Consider the following 18,032-nt stretch of genomic DNA (forward strand, 5'->3'; position numbering starts at 1 on the left):
GAATTACAAGGTGGTGCCAAAAAGTTGCAAGACTAGTGTTGTTTTCAAGAAACTAATCTCTTTATGAATGCAAACAAACCCTGACACCCTTGAAATAGTTCGCTTGTATAGAAATGCAGCGCTGCCAGCATTCCTGCCACTTTGTAAATATGTCCTGGAAGGTCCCTTTCCGGAATGAGTCTAGCACATTTGGCGATTTGCATTTTATTTCAGCATTCAATGTCAAAACAACAGGCGACACTTAAGTTAGTTAAATTTAGGAAAAAAAGCGAGAGCGAAAGCTGGCTCCTGCTGCAAAAGGAAAATTTTGTTTAATGCTGTTTCGATGCAATCACTGAAATCGAGCATTAATTGCAGTGCAGGAAAGACTTCCAGGACATATTCCCAAAGTGGTAAGCATGCTTGGAGCGCTGTATGCTGTGCAAGGGGACTATATTCAAGGCGATAGTATTTGAATGTACATTAATTACTTTCTTTAAAATAGAGCCAGTATCAACTTTTAAACCTTCTTGTTTCCAATTATTCGCATGCATTTACGTTCATGCCGCTTGAACTAGTGTGAATCTAGTAAGCATTTTTTCCAACTCGGGTTGATTTTTCTGGTAGAGACCATGTTTTTTGGCACACATTCTTGGCTTGAACCATTATGTGCCAGGTTCACCCTTGCCACTACAATATGTTTCACTGCAATAATACAATGCCTCAATGCGTGGCACATCAGCCAGGGTTGGCTGCTACAGTACGTGCCAGGTTCACCCTTGCCACTCTCAATAACCTTACTGCAGTAAGGCACATCTGCTGTGATAGAGTGCGTATAAGCCCCTTTATGACATTTTATTGAGTGATGCCACTCACCGCAAGCTGAGTGTTCGATGTGTGCAGAAAAAGTTGGGGGAAAATGTCATAACAAATGAATGCAACTGCAAGCACCGCCAACATGACTTGCATGGCAACATGGGTGGTATCAGATGCATGGATTATGGATAGGTCGGTTGTTCCCTTAAGAAACCATAATTTGCTGCACATTGTATGCAGGAAGTACAGACTGTAGTAAAATTTTCATGCATTTCTGTAGCACCAACAACACCCACCAATGCAGTTTGAACACAAGCCAAATCGCATCTTCTTTTTCTGGCTTTTGCAGCCTTTGGTCAGTCTATCAATCAAATCACTTCGTGTGTTCCAAGTACAGTCGAAAATATGGAACTCAGCCTTTGGTAGACTACTGTGTTGCAGCTTAGGAGATAAGGACATGGGGAAGGGAGTCTGTCTGTCTTGGTGAGCTATAGCATTGCAAGTTGGGCATCTGGTGAGGGTCCAACAGCCACTCCTCTAGGATTGCAGGTCATATTGTGTATGCAGGTACTTGGCCAAGATGACCCCGCGAAACACTCTACAAAGACCCGAGTACTTCCTCTGGGTGCCTCTATGAAGGCTACCAGATTGGAAGTTGCACGCCATCCTCAGCATGTCAAACTGTGATCTCAGCTTGGTAGCACAGAATACAAGCAATCACGAAGCAAGGGTGGATCAAGCAGCCTTGACTAGATGGAAATCTGGTGCTAGTGTCTGCGGGTGCCACCAGTATGTTAAAACCAACAAGGGTAGTATGTAAGTCGAAACATCGCCGTTCTTGCTTCAAATGACCTCATGAATTGTTTCATGGCAAATTTTGGTGTATGTGAAGCCGTATTCAGACTCTAATTTCTACCATTCTCTGGGTTTCAGAACATTCCCAAGAGAAATTATTGTTTAGAATATAAAACATTACGCACGGTGAGTCTTTATTACCAAACACTATTAAGTGCTAATCATGCTCGAAAGCATCATGGTTGTCTTGTGCATTGGAAATAACAAGACAAATTGAGTGTGGATCACTTACCCTCATTGTAAGTGATCTACACTTACATGTGGTTAGCATGCAACACAAACCACGAAGAACAGCACGAAAAGCTGCAGTGTACACGGTCGTCCACTTCCAATTTGAACCCGGCTCCGGGCGGCCGGCGCGCCGCTTGTGGGCGCTGGGGTAACTTAACGTGCCGGCGCACTGGCAGCCACAGGCGTGGCCTCAGCCGCGTCGTCTGCTACAGCGCGCCAGCACTAGTGCTGGCGCGCTGTAGGCGCCTACGAGCGGCACTCCGGCGCCCATGAGCGGCGCTCCGCGGAGTGCTGCGGAGTGCCGGCCGCCCGGAGCCGTGTTCAAATTGGAAGTGGACGACCATGTACACTAGCAAATTCATACCATATTGTAGAATTGTGTACTGCCCTGGGATTCCCGAGGTGGCTGAACAATATCAGTGCCAGATTTCCCTCTAGTTTCCTTCATATGAAGCTGTACATGCGTGGAACAAAAGACTGTCTTCCTCTCCTGGTGTTGACATGTAAGAAGCCATAAGATGGATGCGCGAACTGAAAATACGGGAGTGGGCTACTTCGCCGCTGGGCACTGGTTTTACAGTACAGGGAAGTGGGGTTGAGCTTTGGCTCCATTACGTTTGCAGCATTGTTAAGCAGTGATGCCAACTAATACTTGATCTAGGGTTCTTGGGATCAACTTAGGTAAACCTAAGCATTATCTATGGATTTCTAAAGAAAAGATATGGTGATCTCGTTCGGCGTACTTGTAAACATGTTCATAAAACTGTAGTCAAATTTTAGTGAAAGGTTCCCATTTTGTTCTGCATCTTTTTAGAACACTGCAGTTTACAGTAACCTATATATCCACAAATGTTTTCTGTTAGAGTAGAAAAACAGTCCTGTGATCACTAGCTCGTCCTTAAAATATGGTAGCATTTTAAGTGAAGAATGGTGCTACTCACCTAGAATATGCCTATGACCTCTTAAGAAGTTGTACACTTTCCCCTGTTTAATTCTGCAGTCATGTGTATCGGCATTTTTAAGCAGAAACCAATGCAAAGAAGTACCGTATTTACACGATTGTAAGTCCACCACTTTTTTTAAATTTGAAAGTCTGAACTTGGAGGGTCAACTTACAATCGAAAGCAAAACATGGCCCCACCAAAAAAGCGAGACCAACGGGAGCTACAACGTAGTTACAGTTTTATATTTGCTCTATTACCCGTATCTTTTCGCTATCACGCGTGTTTGTTCGCTTTTTGGAAAGGTTTTTCAACATTTCTGAGAGTTTTACAGTGCATGCAACACTTATGGGGGTGGGGGGTGGGGTGATAGTTGATGGAAGCGCCGCTGTTCCCATTTGCGGCGGCACCCTCAGAACGGCGGCGCTTGTGGGGAGTATCAGTAGTTCATGGAAGAGCAGACATTACTCGCAGGTTTCTCTTTCACTGTTGGAAGGCATTGGCATTGGTTTGACGCGTTCCAGTGCGTTCCACTTGACTATAGTGCCTATTCTACTGCCGGCTACGTGCTACTTCTATGCTTCCCCAGTCGTCATGAGTGTTCCAGCCCACTGATCGTTCAGCACTCGTTCACAGCAGCGTTCAAGAGGGCTGCCATCCTTTACGCCGAAGGAACAAATCAATTCGCAGCGGGCCGCAATTTCGACGTTTCTAAACGGGTGGTGGGAGAGTGGCGACTGCAGCAAAGCGAAAGTTTTCACCTGTGACGGCAAGTGAGAAATTTTCCACGTGCCGAAGTCTGGACGCTTTCCGGAGCTGTAGGCTAAGCTTGCGGCGTACTATCATCAGCAATATGAAAGGGAACGCAGGAACGCGTGGCAAACAGCCTCAAAACAGACTCGGGAGTGGTACGCGGATGGCGCTGTGAAAAACAAAGGGGGAAAGGAGGGCGCTCTTCCACTAACTGTTGGCACTCCCACCACGCGGGCATTTCCACAAAGGAGCAGCTTACGTCTGGATCGTCCGACAGCCGATAAGACGGTAATTGTCGCCAGTGACTTACACCGATTCACTTTCTTTTCTTTCATTCTCTTTTTTCTTCGCGCAACCGCTTGATAGTACTCAGAGACCAAGTTTGCCCTGTATTTCAAACTGATTCTTTATTTGAATCGACGCACCCGGTTGTCAGTGGCACCTCAAACAGCGGCGACGATTGAACCAATGACGACAGAGGAATAGAATGAAGAAAAATTTTAAAAAAGAACATTGATAAGCTGTTTCTCGTGCGACTTTGTTGCACGAAGTTCGTTCGGAAAAATTCACGTCGCACACTGCAGTGGCCCACGCAGGGCAGTCAACTCTGATTTTGTAGCCTCGAGTGCCTCTTAAAGAACGGGAAGATATACTAGACATGTCTAAAAGAGGTTATACGCAGCGCAGTATTGCTCTCGTGACAGGCCGCCCATTGAAAACGGTCAACCGGATTATCCAGGCTTACCGACACGAAGGACGCATAAGCGATGCGCCGCACCGCCTACGACCCCGATCAGCAACGAACGACCAAGACCTTTGCATCGTGGCTGCCGTCAGCGACAAAAAATTCCAAAGTGCAAAGGACGTTCGAGATGCTCTTGGATTGGACAACTTGAGCGACAGCACGGTATGACGAAGGCTTAGAGAAGCAGGACTGCGAAGTCGCATCGCCACACAGAAACCTCTGCTCACCACAGCCTACAAAGCAGCTCGCCTGAGGTTCGCCACTAAACACCGCTGCTGGAGCGAGAGTGAGTGGAAGTATGTAGTTTTCTGTGATCAGTCCACGTTCTCGAGCCGCTGGGACCAACGAAAGAGTGTGGCGGACGAAAACACATGCTTTAGTCCGCAGAATATCCAGGAGGTGGCCGCCAGCAGACGCGTGTCTGTGAACGTCTGGGGGGCGATTTCCCACGAAGGCCTAGGCCCACTGGCGAGAATTGATGGGAGGTTCACGAGTGCTGCGTATTGCACTCTGCTCGAGCACCAGATGATACCCTATGTGTACGCACCTGGGTGGGTGTTATTTTTTCCAGCAGGACTTGTCTCCTGTTCACACATTGAAAGATGTAGCGCGCCTTTTGGAAAAGCGAGGGGTAATGCAACTTCAATGGTGCGCGAAGGGTGCCGACATGAACATTATAGAGCACGTTTGGGGCCGTATGAAAGTGAACCTTTCGAAGAGCTCACTAGAATTGGCGAACTCCGACCAACTATGGGAAGCAATAGAACATGAGTGGAAGCGCCTTCAGCGTGATACCGCATTCATCAAGGCTCTCTACGCGACTCTGCCCCAAAGAATGGAGGCCGTCGTTCAAGTTGGCGGTGGCATGACGCGTTATTAGGCCACCAACGAACAAAACAAAGGACGAGGATAAGCTGCGATGATGCAATTTCTTTATGTCATTTTCTTCAATATCTTTTTAATATTCGGCAAGTGCCAATAAACTTATTTTGAACTCGCCCATTTTTTCTCGATTTACAAGATTTACCACAAATCAATATCGAAGTAAGGAACAGTGCTACCTTTTGTAACAATTTGACGCAAAAGGTTACCAGTGACGCAATATCGAACAGTGTCATCACTGACTGCTGGCGATGCGAAGTTCCGCACTTGTTAGAACAGCGTCCCCCTTTCCACTTTGTTTCCGACGGTGGCCACCGCGTATCACCCATAAAGCTGGGTCTGAGGGTGTTTTCTACGCTTTCCTGTGTTCCCTTTCATATTGGTCATGATAGTATGTCGCTGAAATGCGTGATTGGTCCCTTCCAATGAAGTGCGACATGGTCATGAAACAAGCCCGGACTTCGCCTTAATTTTAAGGCCCTGCTCCGCCTTGAGTGCAACGAGTGGCTGGCGGCAGAAGACTGCGAAATTATGCCACCGGACCTGTCAAAAGAGCCTCCCTGACGGCTGCGTGTGGTTGGATGCATTCGGCGTTGGCTGCTGTTCCACAAGATGTCCTGGTGCAGTCGTTTGCCAAATGTGAAATTTCGCTGGACCACGACGCCCTGTGGGACCGCAGCAACGATGACGATGGCAGCACTAGTGAAGACAAGTAGTCGAGTGACCATGTCAGCTAATAAATTTTCGTTATCGAATGCGCCCTCGGGTATGCTCTTTTTCCTGTCATGCGATATGGGGGGGTCGACTTACAATCGTGTAAATACGGTAGGCAGTTGACACATCCCTTGTCAGGCTAATTAGCTGCTCCAAAAGAAAACTGCTAGTAAAACATTTTGCAGCTGCATGAGAAGGGCTAAACATGTCACTTCTTCCCACTGGCTTTAATATGCAACTGGGCTTTTACAAAATAAGTTACTGTGGAAACTGAAAGTAATAGTCTGCCATGGAGTCTGTGCTGAAGTGAAATGTTCAAATTAATGTTGATGACATGGGAGCATTAAAGCGTGATTGGAAAGTTGGACTTGATGCGTACTGGCATTGTCAGCATAACTGGTGAGAGGAAAGAGTGTAAGGGACAAATGCTGAACTTTTGTCCTTTGTTTGTCTAGCTATTTTTGCCCATTTTTTGCCACTGTCATTGCCATCGTTAAGTGCAACATACTAGAGCTGTGATTGCCTCATGAAAGTCGACCATAAATATACAAGAGCAGGGATTCTGCCAACTAATGGGATTTTTGAAGTGCTGTTTAAGGACGCTTCGGCACAGCAGGTTGCCATAACAGTTAACGGAGTGGGGCTATAGTTTCTCATTCTATTGCATCTAGTGAGGTAGAGCGTAATTACACTTAATTTAATTTTGTAGAGTTGATTGGTAATCTGACCATTCCTGGAATGGGAACTGGCTCGGATTCCATTCTTTCAATTCTGGCAAAGTGGCACAAGGAGCTGTTGTCTGCTTCGTGCCCTCTTTGTCCCAGCTGCATTTTTTTCCCCCTAAAATATGCTGTTCACAGGTTGGTGCTGACGGGCGTATTAAGTGTGCACAAATGGGCAATTTCAGGTAACAGTGCCACACGAAAAAGCAGCAAGATAACTTTTGTTTTGCTGTAAGTTCAACTTTCTCCAAGCAAGCACTTGATCACATGCTTTGAGAGAGAGAGAGAGTAAAACATCTTCATTATTTGAATTTCCTCTCACTCTTTCCTCTCACAAACTATGCTGACATACGGAAAAACACTTTATACATATAATTGCTAGCACAGTCATTGTAGTGTATGTACAAGCTGTTAAAATCGCAATACTGTGAGGAAATTCATGTGGATGAAGAAGAGCAGCACATACTGCTAATGTTTAAGTGCAGTCAAGTGAAACGTACATGCCAAAATAAATACTCTGGGAAAATTATGGTACAAGGCGAACAGCTAAGTAATATCTTTTGTATGTTACAAAAAAAACAATTTAGATTACTGTAGCTGGTTCAGTGCAAGTTTTCGCGCACCCGTTTTCTTTTACTAAAAAGGGGGGGGGGGGAAGAAACCTGCCCTCGATTTTAAAGGGACACTAAAGGAAATATTAGGTCTAGCTAAAGTGATAGATTAGTGCTCGGGAATCTCTAAGCGGAGAAATTTTTGCGAACAGGGCCTTAATAATAGAGAAATTGAGGTAAATGCAGGACATGGTTGGAGACTTCCCCGGGACATTCAAGTACTTGCCTGAGGACAACAGCACTCCTCAGTTAAATTCTGTCACTAGTACTCAACCACTTGTTGCAAAAAAACATCCTTGTGTTGTAGAATTTTATTTCCTCTTATAATACTTGTCCAGTTCTATTTTATTTTTGGAAAAAAGGACCCATTGACATGACCCTTGGCAACAACGCGGGTGGTAGAAAGGTTTCGTTTTCGCTTGACTCCGTGCGACCCACGCTTTCGCGTTTCAGCAGTTTCGTTATTGCGTAGTGCTGCGCTGGTTTTGCTTGCTCACGAAACTCGCACGAACTGCAAATAGCAGAGAATTCAACTTCCATGTAATGTTGGGGATGCCCGAATGGTCTACGCCACTTGACCAAAAAGCAGCTGCAGCAGCAAATCCACCGCCCTCACTCTCTTGGCTCAGTGCCGCCGTCGGTCGGGCGCCATTTTACTCGCCGACAGCAGCAAATGGCAGTGATGGTGTATGCAACGTCGTCACTCCCCGGTTGGGTGGCGGGCGATTTGAATTGCGAAAAAGGCATTCGGACCCTTCAGATAAAATTTTCTCGTAAACTAAGTGTTTTCTTGGCGCGGAACAAGCGCTGAGAGATTTCTGGAATGGTATTTAGACAGTCCACGTGGACTTAGTATTCACTTTTAGTGTCGCTTTAAGTGGGGAAGTGTGTATTCTCACCATCCTTAAGACCCCCTTTACCAAATTTAATGAAACTCCACAGTCTTGTTCAGTTCTTAGCCATGAGGGATGTAATCTGTCTGCCTACAGCTACCCAAATGGCGTTTTTTGAAGGCTTGTCGCAGATTTTCTGCAGATGCATACTTGTGGGCGCTGCTGCTGCTGCTCGCCAGTTATCTCGTGCTGTTGGTTCTCATGCTTTTCAGTAGCCCTTGGTTCAAATAAAGCTCCTGGAGTATGGCAGATGAAGCTCTCGTTCCCCGAATTAAGTTTCATTACTGCCTCAATTTCATTAAAGCAAAAAGCGAGGCATGCTGTTCTTTAGGTACCAGTGACCAAATCATAGAATCCAAGCATTCATTATTGTTTTAGGTAATGCTGCGCTGGCACCTTTGAAGCAATTTTTCTTGTGAGAGGCACTCATACACTGGTAGAAGGGCTTGACAAACATGGACAGGCAAATTATATTGATGCTTTGGGATGGGCTCATTTTTTGCTTGCGCAGCATTCTGACGGCACCAAGAGTCTTGAGCAGATGGGCAAAGACTGTGGTTTGAAACCTTGTCGTTTGACGTGATGTGGTCGTATGTTGCCATCACAGCCTTCTGCATAGCCTTCACATCCACTTTGTTGGATTTTAATGCCCATCCATAGTAGGAACTGAATTTGCTGATCAGGTCACTCGTCAATTTTCCTTTGCCACCAAGTGTTTCAGAAGCAGAGCACTTGTGTTTGGCAACGAGAGTGCCCAATCCTTTTTTGGGCGTGATTCACGCAATCTTCCTTCTTTGCTGGCACTTAGGCTTGTCTGAGAGCAAGAATGCACGACTATCACCATCTGAGAGGACTGAGGTGTACTACTAACGCGCTCAGTATGAGCTACGCCGCCCGAGCGCGTGGCCGTGCGCTCGGCATGGTTGTACAGTGGCCCCGATAGTGGCGTGTTTTCGAGCTATCTGGAGAGGGTGTAGCTCTTCCAGCAAGCTCGCATCACCTCCACTTGTTTGCTTTCCCCTTCACCTTCGTTTATGCTGGTTTTGATATCAGTTTCGAAAATGATAACTGTAGCCGTCGGTCGACGCTCAACTTCGTAATAGGGCCCGCGTCAGTCCGCAGAGTGGGTGTTATCTGGTGTATCTGATTAATAAAAAGGAATACGTTCGTCAGCTCGCAAAATGTCCCGGGTGCCCAACACTGAGTGAATGCGGATAGTTGAACTGTCGTTAAAACAGTATACCCAATGCCATATAGCTGAAATGACTGGGAGGTCAAATAAGACTATGAACCACGTCATCCAGGCTTACAGTGATGAAGACCGCATCGCCGACGCTCCACATAAAGGGCACCCTCGAGCTACGACTGCAGCTCAGGACATGTGTATTCTTGAAGTCTCGCAAGCCAGCCGCTTTAGCACCACCAAGGAGATAGGTGCTGCTGCTGGTGTGTCTGCGAGCGCGTCTGCCGTAAAATGCAGGCTGGCGGAAGGAAACCTGAAGAGCCATGTGGCGGCAAAGAAGCCGCTCCTCTCAGACGCAAACAAGACGGCCCAACTTAAATTGGCAAGTGAACACGCCGACTGGACCACCGACGACTGGGAAATTGTAATATTTTCCGACGAGTCAACGTTCACAACGTGCTGGGATCAAAAGCAAAGAGTGTGGCCGCCTGCCAATGCCCGGCACGACCCCCGTTACGTGCAGGAAGTGGCATCAAGCGGCCGCACTGCGGTCAATGTGTGGGGAGCTGTGTCCCGAGAGGGACTTCGTGTCTTGCATCGTATTGATGGACACCTGACATCGGCAAGGTATTGTGACATACGTGATTATATCATGATTCCTTACGCGTTGGACGGCCCATTTCCCGAAGGGGATTTCCTCTTCCAACATGATCTCTCACATGCACACCACAAATGTTGTTCAGGAGCTCCTTAACGAACGAGGAGTGCGATGTCTACAGTGGGTGCCCAAAGGAGCCGACCTCAACATTATTGAAAATGTATGGGGTACAATGGAAGTCTGGCTCTGCAAAAGAGGACTGCACAGAACATCAGCTGATGATCTGTGGAGTGTCGTAGAAGCGGAATGGATGCGCCTGAAGAATGAAGCAGATTTCACGGAGAATCTGTACGCATCGCTTCCGTCGAGGATGCGGGAAGTCATCGCCGTTCAAGGGGCCACGAGCCGGTGCTAAGGCGTGCCGACCGGTTTTTTTTTTTTTTTTCCTTTCTGGGTGTTCATATTGTTGTAGTTTGTGGTTTCCTTTTATTTTCAAAATGAAGTTATTTGTGTTAATAGCTCGCTGTATTGTATTTGCATCATGCTCTATATATGCTTTGCAGTTCCAGTTTACTTGCTTTTAAAGTATTTCTTTACATTTCGTTAGCTTTTGTTTTCGTACGCAATTTGTGCGTTTCTTCCTGCTTTCAATGTGATCTTAATGCAACTGGTATGCATTATTCATATTGTATTATATATTCCTTTTAGCAGGAGCTTGTATTTTATGATAGTTTGCTTTATAATTCAATGAAGAAATATTGTTTTCGATGTTATATCTTTCATAACTTTTTTGACTACCAAAAGTTGCTTTTCCTCGGCATCTCTGACTACAGCTGAAAATTTGTCGCACAAAAATAAAACAAACAAAAGTGACGCAGCTTTGTTTTCACTCAAATATCGAAATTTTTTTTTTTAAGGCTAAAGCCTTACATGCTCCTTTATCAAAGGAAGCTGTCAGCAGCAGTAGAGGTGTCTAGAAAAACTTCTAAAAAATTGGCATGACGTCAATGGTTATTAGTCATAAGTTATAGCAGTACATACACGTGATTCTTATAATCCACTTTAACCTCTTAATACACCCCTCGTTCCACATTAATCGACTTAATTCATCTCGGGTGTTAGCATTCACAGCACATAAGCTGTCTTAGTACGAACCAAAATTTTTTTATTCGGACTGAATAAATCTTTGACTGATCAGACGACTTTTTCATGTCAGTGCACGTTAAAGAACCCCAGGTGGTCGAAATTTCCCGAGCCCTCAACTACGGCATCTCTCATAGCTTGAGTCGCTTTGGGACGTTAAACCCCATAAACCAAACCACATGACTTTTCGGAAAGGTAATTAAGTACCCTAGACAAAAATAACCTGCACATCACCTTGCGTTTACGTATTTAGGAAAAGTATCCTCTGGATGAGCTGACTGGAAATTAGTGTATTGTAGTAATACCGGTAATGCTCGGCGAAATAGTGCACTCTAAAATTTTGGAACCATTTAATGCGTCTTAAGAAAGCGGGTGTGTTCTGGAGCCATCACACACGGTGGTAAGATTATGAAGACGACGCATGGCCCCAGAAGTTGCGGCCAATGAACAAAGTAGGCTGATCCGGCCAAGTGTGAAATGTTGCTAGTACGGAGAACGGCGGTGGCAACAATGGCAACACGTTGCAGTATTAGCACTGGGGCTATGCTAACGCTCTGTCGAAAGCAAGGCATGGCCCACGTCATGGCTGCTTCCGCCTTTACGCTGGACGCTGAGGCACATTATCAGTGCTAAAATCATCTCTAAACGCACAGCCTTTCTTGTACGAAGAAAGCGCTCAGTCTTTGATAACCTTCGCACACGACATCTGGTCGGTGGCAAAAGTGCTGCATGATCTTGCAATTTCTGCTTGAGCGAAAACAAAGTGAACGAAAGACAGATAAGGTGTCCTTCAGATAAACTGGGACGAGGGGTTCCAGCACGCTTGCTGGAACAGCTACACCCTCTCCAAATAACTTGAAAACGTGGCACATTCGGCGCCACTGTACAACCTTGCAGAGCGCTCGGCCACGCGCTCGCGCGGCGTAGCTCATACTGACCGCGATAGTACCTCAGTTTGTGCAGCTGAAGTGGCCTGTGGAACAGTATCAGCGCTGGTTGAACTTCCATCTCCCCTGCTTTTTTTATCTGTATTTTTTGGCACATATGGCTTGCCTTCCTATCTTGGTAGTCCGGGTCACCAGGTTTCGGGCTGCACACACACCCAGCACAGAAGTTGCTCAGGACAACGTAGTCGAGCACAAGTCCGGAGAACAGTTCAATGACCATGCTGACTCCGATATGCGACAAATGGCCGCACGTCATCCACGAGCCATCGTAGAATACTGCTATATTCCCAAAGTTCGCAAGTGTCAAGTCATTATACAAGGACTTCACTGATAGCGCACATGCGCCCATCAGCTTTTGGGCAGCAGACTACGCTGGCGCCAGCATCTGCTTGAGATAGCCTTGCCACATTTTGTTATGAAGGCTACGGCGCGAGATATTCATTGCAGCAAAACGTCGTTCTTCGCTGTTTGTCGATTTCCAGTGCTAACCATTGCACGAGCGGCGAGAATGTTCGCTAGTAAGGGGTTGACAGTTTTGCTGTTTTTCACACGCAGCGAGCTCCACTCCGACACACCGCCGCAGTTTTCACAAATGGCAAGAAGCTTGAGGGCAAGGCCGTACTCTCGCTGCTCCGAGTCAAAAGTCACGGAGCCGCCACAAACAACATTAGATGCGAGACCAAAGCGCTTATCACTTCCGCACTCGTAACATAAAAGCGCGACTCCATCTCCGCCAGCCCGTCCGCACCGTCGTTAGGGTTTTAGTTTAGCGATCGCTATACCACAGCTGCTGGATAAAAAATAAAGGTGCAGCCTGCTGCGTGCATCGAAAACGCTGTCATCTGCCGCGGCGCCACCAGTCGGGGACTGTTGTCTGGGATCGGCATAGAAAATCCACAAGGAACGTGCTTCGAATGGCGTTGCCCGTTGGAACAGACGCATCCAGTCCCTGAGAGCTAGCGCCGTTCGGCCCAGCCAAGCGGCCGTGAATGCAACTACGGCTGAGACATTCACTCCCATTGCAGCCAGCCCGCCTGACGTGGCAGGCCGCACCTCTTTTTCTTTTTTTTTATTCAGCGGCCGTGGCTATATGCTATAGTATAGCGTACGCTTTTTACTGCTTTAGTTGGCCTGCGAGATCTTCGGATCTCAGAGGCCATATGTCGTCGTTGCAGCTATCTCTCAACAGTAGCGATAAGTGGCGCTGACGTCTCGAATGTTTCTTTCGTTAGGCTTCGACTTGTTCGAAACGAGAAGTGATCTCGAAAACATCACAAGGTTATCCATTATACTCTGTCGTCGAAGCGGCCTGAGACTAAGCGAAAGCCGTTTACAGTCATTTGCTATGAGTGAAGTGCATTTTACAAAAGCAACGCCAAATGCGATTCGAAGCGGGCAGCCGGGACCGCCGCCATGTTTCACGCAAACCATGCAAAGACACTAATGTTAAATCTGAGAAATAGCGTGTCGTTTAACGTACTGCGCATGTACGACCCGCTATTTTGTAGCATATGCTAAACTAAAACTGTCTGTTTACACTCGTACATATGTCCAATTTCCGCTTCATTGCCGAAGTTCCTGCCAGTTGTTGGTGGTGTTCCCCTGCTTGCTTCTGCCGTTTGAGCAATTCTGCTGGCTGCGCCATCTTTGTCATGCCGAACACTGCTCCTGCAATCACCATCGACCGGCGACATCGTTAGGACTAGCTCGCTCTCGCCAGGTCCATTGCATCCCGTGTTGCAGCTGTCGCTTGAAACTGCCGACAAGTAGTCGTCGCTGTGTTTTTCGGCAGGGTCGGAGCACTTTTCGAAGTTGTAGTGTGCTCGCTTTCATTTCTCCAAACTTGTTTCGAGTGGCCAACGTCCGACATCGCTACACGCTACGCTAGAGGTTTTCAAAATGGCGTCGCGGTTCGCTTTTCAAATCCATTGGTGTGCCGCAGCAGACAACGCCAGCTGCCTAAGCCAATCGCAGGACTTTATTTAGTCACGTGCGCTGAATGGGCGAGTGGGGTCGCACCCTGAGACCTTTTTAGGTGCGGTATTTCTAAATAGCGAATGGGGGACGAACGAAAATATGGCAGGAAATTGAAAAATAGTTCTTTCCAACGTGACCAAGATGACCGCAACAGCATATGTTGTTCAGCAGCAGCAGCGTGGCATGAAAGAAAAAAAAAATCATTTTTGCTTCTGTTAAAATATACCTCGTGGTGGTTAATAAATTGATATTATGGCTAAAATATTGATCCATGGCGCGGGAAACTTGGGTCAGAACATGCGGCAGTGTTTGTATATAGTGAAGATACCACTTTCAAGAAACCCATTTGTTCACTATGTTTTTCAACATGCACTAAGCGACGAGAACACAGCGCGGTGCACCTAGATGAGTCACCATTGCAGATCTCTTTCAAGATAGCGGCCGCGCCGTAGGTGGCAGCCGCTGGAGCAGAAGTCTTCTGTTTTCACCAGCCCCACAGGCAAGTTTCGGGAACTCCAAACACTCGTGATGCGGCCCGATTTCCTTCCGTCTCCGCACACGTGATCAGTTTCCTTTCAATTGTGGCATCGTGATGAACTCGGCATGGCTTTGAAGTCAGCACTTCCATGCTGATAGAGCAAATGCAGAAAATTGAATAACCGGGAAGAATGATGGTGCACATACTACAGTACATAGAGAAAGCTACGGCAGCTAGTCTTGAAGCGCATGCGAGGCAGCCATTCTGAAATGCCGACGGTGATATGGTAATGCAGGTTTAGGTTCGTACTCTATTCTAACGCGCGTGCTATTTTTGGACCTGATTTATCGGCGAAAAATTGCATTAGATTAGAGTAAATACTGTATGTGGACTCGTGTAGTCGTAGCACATTCTCCAGCACAGAATTTAAGATATCTCTTTGGGGGAAAAGACTGCTTGGTTTTTTTTTTTTTCCCATAATTATGGGTCACTTTCCGGTCAGTAGATTGACCATTTAAAGAAAATGTTCAGAATATTTGACTTAGGCCGATGATGCACGTCCACGAACTAAAATGAAGCGCCATTGATTGACGTTGAAGCAAGGGGGTGTCGGACGCACCAGGAAATGTTCGCCGCATAGTCTACTTCTGTTTTTGATTGGTTTTGACGAGAAAATTTTCTAAGTTGGCATTTCCGGCCTGTATGAACTTAAGCCCAGACCACACTTACCCTTGCGGACACGTGCATGTGCAGACTGTGCGGCACAGCTTGTATGCGTTGAAACTTGTACTAGCGGTGCCCTCAGGCTGCCTCGCGTCGGCGCGACTGGCTACGCGTCTACGGCGTGGTACAAGCAGCTCTCAGTGAGGCAGATTTGTCATGCTATAAGGTGCTGTTTCTTTCCTCTTTACGATTTTATTCAAGCATTTTGAAGCACTTTCAATAACTCAGTACAAAATGAGGTCTTGCCAAAACGTCTTGTGGATGCAAACTGCCGTTCCTCGCGAGGCACGGCAGCTGCAAGGCGTGTAGACATGAGCCTGCGCATGTCCACAAGTGTATGGAGGATCTGGGCTTTATTTCATAGTGGTCCTTTCGTTATATAGGGTGCCCGACGTAACTTGTGTTGAAATTAAAAAGAAAAGTGTTTTAAAGCTTGAATGAAGTCTGCAAGAGCATGTGACAAGTGATGCACGACTATAGTCACGCGGCAATCTTTCATGTTTCTCGAGCTTTCTTTAATAAGACTTCGGAAAAACTTTCATGTAGCATCTATTGAGCAACAGAAAAATGGCTCGGGAAATTTTCATGGTGGCCTACAATTTTCTGATTGACAATTATGCCCAGATTATAAAATTTGAGAAGTGAATTAATAATAGCTAATTAGGTAATCACACAAAATAGAAAAATTGTATGACTTGCTCAAAGCACTTGCAAACACTACGTTGGTTCTGTCCAGCTATGTGCCACTTTCATATTTTTAAATTTTGCACAAGTTGTGTGGGGCACCATATATATATATATATATATATATATATATATATATATATATATATATATATATATATATATAATGCCGAGGGCATAATTATTGCTGCTCTGCCAGGCTAAACCGCGGTAGCTCAGTGACTATGGCGTTCTGGTTTTGAGCACTGAGGTCGTGGGTTAGATTCGCAGCTGGTGCTGTCTCATTCCGACTGGGGTGGAAAGTGAAACTGCTTATGTGCCGTCACTGCTATTTGATTCGAGCATTAGCTGTTTGAAGTTGTCAAATCTATGCGGTAAAAGCAGTAAAGCCTCCATGGAGAGAGAGAATGGTGGATGTGAGGACTTCTGCTCAATCATTTCCAGGCATTTATGAGAATGACTTGCTTTGAGGCAGCCCATATACAAATTCGTTCTGATTCTGCCAGTATGACAATAATTGTATCCCTATAAAGCAGTGCGTGGTTCTATAGTATTCTCTCTTTCAGCAAACAAAACACTGTGCATGCATTTTGTAACAAGCTGGTTGTGCAGTTCGTAAGTACAAGACATGGGAGTTGCAGTAAAATCATAATGTAGAAAAAATAGCTAACTGCATTGTCACTGCAGACTTAAAATTAAATTGTCAAGAAAGTTCTCTTTTCATAGCAGCAGATATTGAGCTGAATAGTGTGTAACAGGTACTACTTTACCATAGACTGCGTGAGTTGACTTTACAAGTTGACTCAGCTGTGATGTGTGTCTACTGTTTCAGCTACATCATGACTGGGTCCTACAATAACTTCTTCCGGGTATTCGACCGGACGGCGAAACGCGACGTGACCCTGGAGGCGTCCCGGGAGATAGCCAAGCCGCGGACGGTGCTAAAAGCGCGGAAGGTGGGTGGCTTACAACTCGCTTGTTTGAGAAGCGCTGTGTAACAATGTGGTTTCACAATGTTTTCCTAATGCAGGTGTGCACAGGCGGCAAGCGGAAGAAAGAGGAGATCAGTGTAGACTGCTTGGATTTCAACCGCAAGATTTTGCACACGGCGTGGCATCCCCAAGAAAATGTAGTGGCAGTGGCTGCCACGAACAACCTGTACATATTTCAGGAGAAGTTCTAGTTATTGCTTCGGCCACGCTACTGCGCAATGTAAAAAATGTACATAGTGTCATTCCCCCGCCCATCCTTCCTCCAATCCCCCTATCTGTTTTAGAAAGGCAATTTTAGTTCTCCCCCCGCAGTCCCGTTGTTGTACCGTACGGGTGACTGAGGTTTTTGTAGATCGTACCGATTCTGTTTTACGTAGGTCCCCCTTGGTGTTTTGTTTATGCCATTGCATGTTGTTGTGGACGACGGGGGGGCAGTTGCTCAAATGCTGTGTGCTGCTCCTCAATGGCACTTGGAAAAAAAGGTAAAGCAAACGAAACATTTACAAGACTGTCGTATTCCGAATTCACGTACGTTGACAGTGGAAAAAAAAAAATAAAGCGAAGTCTTAAGAAAGTGCCTTCCTTGTGTGCTTGTGGTTTTGATCCCGTGGCCTTCAATATGATGCATTCTGCCTAGCATCACCTTCTTTGGCACAGTCGGCGGCAAGTGTTCGCAGTCTGTCATGTTTACGGCAAAACAACTACATGGCAACAATTTGGCAAGGAATGATGGTTATTCTATCGTTGCATAAATGGAACAAACTGCTGGAAAACGCACCACACCTTTGATGAGGCACATATTACTCGAGAACTTGTTTCTATACACAGCTGGAGCGCGATCGCTCAAGAATCTTGCTGACTGGAGGTTCCTTTCACCTCCTATGTCACTGAGTAGGCCGTCTGTGAAATTTTCGAGGACAAACCGGAGCAGCCGCGTAAGTTTGCATCAATTCGCACTTTGCTTGGGGACAATACATTCACTGCAGAGTGTTTCTGGTGTGCTTACTCTCAACATAATCAGGGCAGCAGAATATCTGCATGAAAATTAAAAATACCTTGTTTGATTTTTTGTAGAGCCGTCTGTTTGCAGCTGTGTGTTCGGAGCTCATCCGCTTCCTGTCATGTCGCATAACATTAAGCAAGGGCCCCCACGCATCGCAACGCC

At 46.2% G+C, this 18,032-nt stretch overlaps 1 protein-coding gene across 3 annotated transcripts in view; it reads left to right on the forward strand.

The window, feature by feature from the left end:
• tws (protein phosphatase 2 regulatory subunit tws) overlaps positions 1-17,446 on the forward strand; it is a 66,344-nt gene extending 48,898 nt beyond the window's left edge. For all 3 annotated transcript variants that reach the window (XM_065439703.1, XM_065439702.1, XM_065439704.1), the window contains exons 7-8: positions 16,708-16,831; positions 16,906-17,446. In XM_065439703.1, the coding sequence (XP_065295775.1) occupies positions 16,708-16,831; positions 16,906-17,058 (277 nt within the window). In that variant the 3' untranslated portion in view covers positions 17,059-17,446. The remainder of the gene's footprint in view (positions 1-16,707; positions 16,832-16,905) is intronic.
• Positions 17,447-18,032: the final 586 nt, after the last annotated feature.

The sequence above is a fragment of the Dermacentor albipictus genome, chromosome 1 (assembly GCF_038994185.2).
Source record: "Dermacentor albipictus isolate Rhodes 1998 colony chromosome 1, USDA_Dalb.pri_finalv2, whole genome shotgun sequence".
In the NCBI taxonomy this organism is placed as follows: domain Eukaryota; kingdom Metazoa; phylum Arthropoda; class Arachnida; order Ixodida; family Ixodidae; genus Dermacentor; species Dermacentor albipictus.